At 42.8% G+C, this 6,156-nt stretch overlaps 1 protein-coding gene across 5 annotated transcripts; it reads right to left on the bottom strand.

The window, feature by feature from the left end:
* Positions 328-6,156, bottom strand: FIGNL1 (fidgetin like 1). 5 transcript variants are annotated; one of them, XM_005678878.3, is made up of 4 exons: positions 5,515-5,984; positions 5,032-5,119; positions 4,308-4,402; positions 328-3,797 (listed from the first exon to the last, which is right to left on the bottom strand). In XM_005678878.3, the coding sequence occupies exon 4, from the start codon at positions 3,785-3,787 to the stop codon at positions 1,754-1,756; it is 2,034 nt and encodes a 677-aa protein (XP_005678935.2). In that variant the 5' UTR covers positions 3,788-3,797; positions 4,308-4,402; positions 5,032-5,119; positions 5,515-5,984; the 3' UTR covers positions 328-1,753. The 5 variants fall into 5 exon arrangements, with proteins under 5 accessions (XP_005678935.2, XP_017902942.1, XP_017902943.1 ...); XM_018047453.1 differs by lacking the exons at positions 5,032-5,119; positions 5,515-5,984 and adding an exon at positions 6,096-6,156; XM_018047454.1 differs by lacking the exons at positions 5,032-5,119; positions 5,515-5,984 and adding an exon at positions 6,003-6,088.

Below are 6,156 nucleotides of genomic sequence, written 5' to 3' on the forward strand. Positions count from 1 at the left end.
TTCAGTAAACTTCCTACCCAAATGCCTCAAGAAACATACTGCAAATCACAAAAAGCTAAGAAGGCTTCTAGTATAATGCAGAAACAACTGCCATGTGACTCCCTAGCTCAAATTTTCTACAGAAATCCAATGTTATAGTGCTGTTATGTTTAATGGAAAGGGACACAGATAGTAAGAATAGTGAAATGCTTAAAGATTTTAAAAGATACAACAAAAAATTAGGACAAAAGATTTAATACCCAAATTATAATAAAAGATATATCTCAAAGGCAAAAATTAAAAGTTGGAGAAATAAAACTTTTAAAAGAGCATAAAAATAGCAGGCAGACCAAGAATAAAAATTAAATATAAATTGCCTAAATTCACCTACTAAAACTTTCAAATTTCATTTCTTACATTGTATTGTTCTCAAAACATCAGAACATGCAAGTAATCTCCATGAAAACTGTGTTGTTCACTGGTCTATTTTCACCACCTAGAACACTGCCTGGCATCTGATAAGTTTTTTGAATGAATGGATGCAAAAGAATGCTAACAATCCCTGCATCTGTCCAGCTGGTACAGGTAAACAGGCACTTTGATTCAGTGCATGTGGGAATTTTACACAGGGTGTCACTGTTTCAGAGGGCAATTTATAATAGAGCACATGCTAGAAGCCTGAAAAATCCTTAATCCAAGAATTTTATACAAGAAATGTTTATAATTTTTAAAAGATCACTAAGGCATTTAATATATTTCTGTTTACAGTAAACAAAAGGTGAACCTAATGACCTGATTTAAATGTCCTCCAACAGAGGGCTGACTAAATTATAGGCCATCCATACCATAGGATCCCAGGCACTTACATAAGGGAAGACGTCAATGTGGAAGATGATGACTCACATACTTTAAAGAAAAAAGCAAACTACAAACGAGAACACAGAGCACAACCCTGCTCCTGTATAAACGTCTGGAAGAAGCGACACAGATGTTAACAGTGTGCTCCTCTAAATGGTAAGGTAACAGTGATTTTTATTTTCTTTTGCTCACCTCTATTTCATAATGTTTCTACACAGAACATGTATTATTTGTAATATGAAAGTCTATTTGAAAAACCTAAAAACATTTTTGAATGAAACCAACCCTATAGGCTATAGTGTCAAATAAAATACTAATTGTAAACATCACCTACCCCCTGGAAAAACACATTCTTCCCCTTTCTGTTCTGATATTAGATTACACCCATTTCTGAACATGTTCAGTCTTGGTAAAGGAAGGAAACCATCAGAGATTACATGCCAGAACAAAGTAAAAACTGGCACTTTTACTCTAGCTTTGGTTGAGATCATTAAACAACAGTAAACAACACTCAGTTTCTAATGTAAACCACTACACTAGCCAACACTAAACATGATGTGATCCTCACAAGAAACCTTCTTCAATAAAACATGCATGTAAATCAGATACATTTTCATACACAAATCACATTTTTAAAAAATTTCTGTTTGAGCTTACTATTCATCACAGTTACATTCTGAAAAGACCTCTTAGCAACAAAACAAAAAAAGTGCATTCCTATCTTGTATGTATAGGCTTAAATATCAGGAAACAACTGGAATAAAAATTGAGCTTATATTAATATAGTCTAAGTCAATCAACTGTAAAAGTTAACATATCATTTTATTTTAAGGTACAGATTCAGAATATACATTTCACAATTCATTAATTTAAGTAGAAAGACAAGACTACAAAGATGCCATCCTAAGTGTCCCATTTATTTTCCACAACCAAAAGTCCTATTCCAGTTTTCATAAAGCTCTAAATCTTCAGGAGATATACTAGGTCGCACAGTTCTGAAAGCATTTTCAAAGTCACTGTAAGCTATTGGGCGAACTTGATCAGGCGTTATGGTGGCAATGTCAACAGCTTGCAAACTGCGAATAGGACCCAGAGATGCCTCCCGGCACAGCTGAGTCATGTCTGCCCCAGAGAACCCGTCAGAATGCTGCACCACCAGCGCGAGCTCCTCCTCACTGAGGCAGCACTGCTCCTTGGACATCAGATTAACTACTATCTGTTTCCTGGCTGAAGCTTCTGGGAGGGGAATATACAGCCTTTTCACCAGCCTTCTCCGGGCAGCCTCGTCAATTTCTTGTGGCCGGTTGGTTGCTCCCACCACCAGAATACGGTCTTCAGAAGACGTGGCTGCCCCATCTAACTGAACTAGAAATTCAGTTTTTATCCTTCTAGAAGATTCGTGCTCACCATCTCCACGTTGAGATAACAAGGAATCAATTTCATCAATAAATATCACAGCTGGTTGCTGACATCTTGCTACAGCAAACAATGCACGGACCATTTTCTCCCCCTCACCCACCCACTTGGAAGTCAAGGAGGAAGCAGAGATACTGAAGAACGTTGCCCCAGCCTGACTAGCAATGCATTTGCCAATCAGAGTCTTACCAGTGCCAGGGGGACCGAAGAGCAGAATGCCTTTAGGGGGTCCTCGTAGGCCAGTGAAGATGTCTGGCCGCAACATGGGCCACACAACTATCTCCTTTATTGTGGCCTTGGCAAATTCCACGCCTGCGATATCTTCCCAATTTACTGGAGGTCCCTGATCCATAATCTCATTCATAATAAGTTCAATCATTCTGGGCTCCAAGTTCTTCAGACGCTCGTCCATGGGATGTGCTGGGTCTGCAGCACCTGCACCCTGAGGCTTATACTGCATCCCCCCACCCAGATCTCCCCCATCTTGCTTAGGTACAGGAGGAACAAACTTTCCAAATATCCCTCGGGATCTACCAGCCCCCAGAGACTTTTTCACTCCACCATATGAAGACCCTGATGCACGCTGGGGCTGGTGGTGCTTTTTCTGCTGATCTACCCATAACTGTTCCTTTGCAGTTTTAAAAGCAGGCAGGCTGCTCTCCCCTCTTTGGCCATTATCTTCTGTTTTACTAAAAGCCTTATTCAGTATTGGGTTGGAAAGTGCATCAGTGGTGCCAGCACCATAAAAAGCTTTTCTGTCCCGTCTATTTTCACAGAAAGAAGGAAAACAAGACTGATTAGATGAGAACACATTGAGACCTATATTGCCTTTTAGAAAGCTGTTATTTTCCGTTTTGACATTCCCAAATAATGGTTTGGCATGGGACTTTGCAAGGGCTGACTCACCAAAAGGTGCTGAGGCTACAGGACACGTCTTAGTGGTGTTAATGACCAGAGGTGGCTGTGCACTCTGAGGGCACATCAAAGAAGGACCACCCTCTGCAAACTCTTGAGTCCTGTCAGCACCATGGGCTGAGTTAGTCAACAGGTTGCTCTCCCCAGAACCACCACAAACGCTAAATGCAGGAAGGTCAAAGACAGTGGCCTCTTTGTGGATGACTAGTGATGCATCAGCAGGCGCCAACAGAGAGTCTTTGGATTTCTTGCCAGCACGCATCATCTCCTGCACATTGCTCAGTTTGAACACATTATTTACTGACAATCCAGACTTCCATTTGTCACTGTCAGTTTGCTGAGATCTTGCAAGAGTTAAAATGCTTTCTGCATAGTTATTCAAGCCAGTTTCAACGTTGTCAGAATCAATAACTGCAGAATATTTCTCTGCATATTTTCTGAACAGTGTAGTAGCACAGACCTGGGAGATATCAGAGTTTGCCCATGCATACTGAATGTGGAGTATCTGCGCTCGGTAGGCATCTGCCTTCTGTCCAGGTGTACATGTACCAGATGTAAGTGCAAAGTAATTCTTCTGCCAGTCACTCAGGTGTACAGACCTGGAGCTGGAGGCCTGCATTTTAGAGGCTCTATGACAAATAACAAAGATGAAAAAAATTCAGTTTAGAAGAAAACAAAGACTTAACACTTTTAACATACTTTTAAAATCTTTGCCCATCTTAAGGAAAACACACTGGACTTTTTATTTATGAAGTAAATTTATAAGGAAAGGCTGTTTATAGTGGAAACATTTATTTAACCATAGCTTTCAAACATTCAAGATATAAAAGATTAAAGAGTCAATAATGCTCTGTTATGGGTTAAACTGTTTCAGTTATATAACAATTTTCCCTGTGAATAGGAAAAACATTCACAAGGTTTAGAGGGTGGTGTCAGTGACCAGAATGCCCAGTGGCATTCTGAGGGCACTTCAAAGGACCACCCTCTGGAAAGTCTTGGGTCCTGTCAGGGCCATGGGCCTAGTTAGTTAATAGGTCACTCTCTCCAGAACCACCACAAACACTAAATGCAGGAAGATCAAAGACAGTGGCAGCAACATGGAAAACAATGGAACTAGAGACAAGCAAAGCAAAACAAACCAAGTCAAGCAGAGAGGTGTAAGTCTGGTCTCTAAGGACAATCAGAGGAACAATGTCATGGTGGCTTCTTCCTATTGCTGGGCCTTCAGTTTTATCTGTAAAATAAGAGAAATCACTGTGAGAATCAAGTCAAATAATGAATATGAAAATATCTGAAAATTACTATCAGCCTCTTTACTGCACAAATGCAGACACTGAGGCTGAGAGTTCAGAAACTTAAGCTGAGGTCACACAGCCAGTGAGCAATGGTGCCAGAATTCACATATGAGCAGTATCACTGCAGTTCATGTGCACTTGACCATGGACAAAATGCCCGTTCACAGTGCCACCAAAGGTCACAGATAACAGACAGGAACAATTATCACATAGTAAATGTTTCCAAGGATTTGGAACAGGTAGATGAGCACTTTAAAACACGATGCCCCAGAATCTCTCACGATTTCCCAGTTTCACAGGATTCTTTACAAAGCGAAGCTGTTGTGATGAAATATGAGAACCAGTTGGTAGTAAGGTGCTTTATTTTAGATCTTTTCCCCCTCATGTTAGTCTTACAAGCCTCCTTTCATTAAGTTAAAATTATTTTTACAGAACTGTAGATGAATGTTGGTGGATGTGTAGAATTTACCTGACAATCCACAAGAAAAATGTGTAAGAAAATGTTGAAGCTTCCTAAGGGTACTGCAATAAAGTAAAAACCAAGAACTTTATGTATTTTAAATTTTACCTTCGAAATTACATGTAAATATAGCTTAATAATCAGCAGGTTCTTTTGGTGCAAGAGCCATGCTTAATACAGCCTTCTCCCATGAACCCTACAAAGAATCAGTCATATTGTAAGTAGGCGTTCATAAACCTCTGAAATATTTTTGAAAAAAATAAACTTAACACTAAGATCCTAATTTGCTTACAGCTATAAAGTCAAAACTAGAACTGACATCTCGTGACAATTTATCCCTCTTTCCACGATTCCATTTTACCCTATTTTAATCCCACAATACCAGAAATGAGAAATTGCAAGAGAGGTGACTTGGAAGTCACTTACAACCAACTTTCTTGTTACCATGAACATCCTAGTCCTCTCCCACAGCGTCATCCCATCTTATCATCTGCAACCCTGGGATTCTTCCAAAGGCTCAGGGTTCTAATCACTGTCCCCCCAATACCCTGCTCTTTCCTTTCCACCCTCTCAGATTTCTTCAACATTCACCTCTCAAGTCTTCCTTTTTCCTTTCAACGCAATCATTCGCCGAAGGACTACGGACACAAACCAAAGACGGCTTGGCCAGCCCCTCAGCAGCACAGCCTGGCCCCGGGCACCACTTCCGAGGTCTCTACAACGGTATTCAGCAGTGATGTATGAGATGCAGTCCCATCTTCTGGGGTTTTCCCTGCCCGTTGTAGGATGCGCTGTTGATCCAGACGGTAGGTGCTTCCCACCACACCGACCCTCCCCTTGCACCCGGAGGAACGTCCCCGGGGACAGTGGTCACCGCGCTGACCGGGCTGCGGATGGCGGACCCTGCGGCGCTCACAGGGAGGGACCGCCCACTGCCCGCTGGCCCTGACCTCGGGTGCAGGCCCTTCCTTCTGGCCCCGCCTCACCCCGCGGAACCTCCGGAGAGCGCCGCCCGCCCGGCCCCCGGGACACCGCCTCCCCAGAGGCCGGCTCCCGACTCGCCGCTGCTGGAGCCTTACCCGCCGGGAGACCACACTCCCGGGTCGGCCTGCCCGCACATGGAGCCACTCGCACCTTCAGCCTTCCCAGCCCGCGCCCCACCCCGGCCTTACCCCTCAAGGCTCTCCCCGCCAACCTGCGGCTTCCGAAAAGCGCGCGGACCGTGTGCGCCTG

The sequence above is a fragment of the Capra hircus genome, chromosome 4 (genome assembly GCF_001704415.2).
Source record: "Capra hircus breed San Clemente chromosome 4, ASM170441v1, whole genome shotgun sequence".
NCBI lineage: Eukaryota > Metazoa > Chordata > Mammalia > Artiodactyla > Bovidae > Capra > Capra hircus.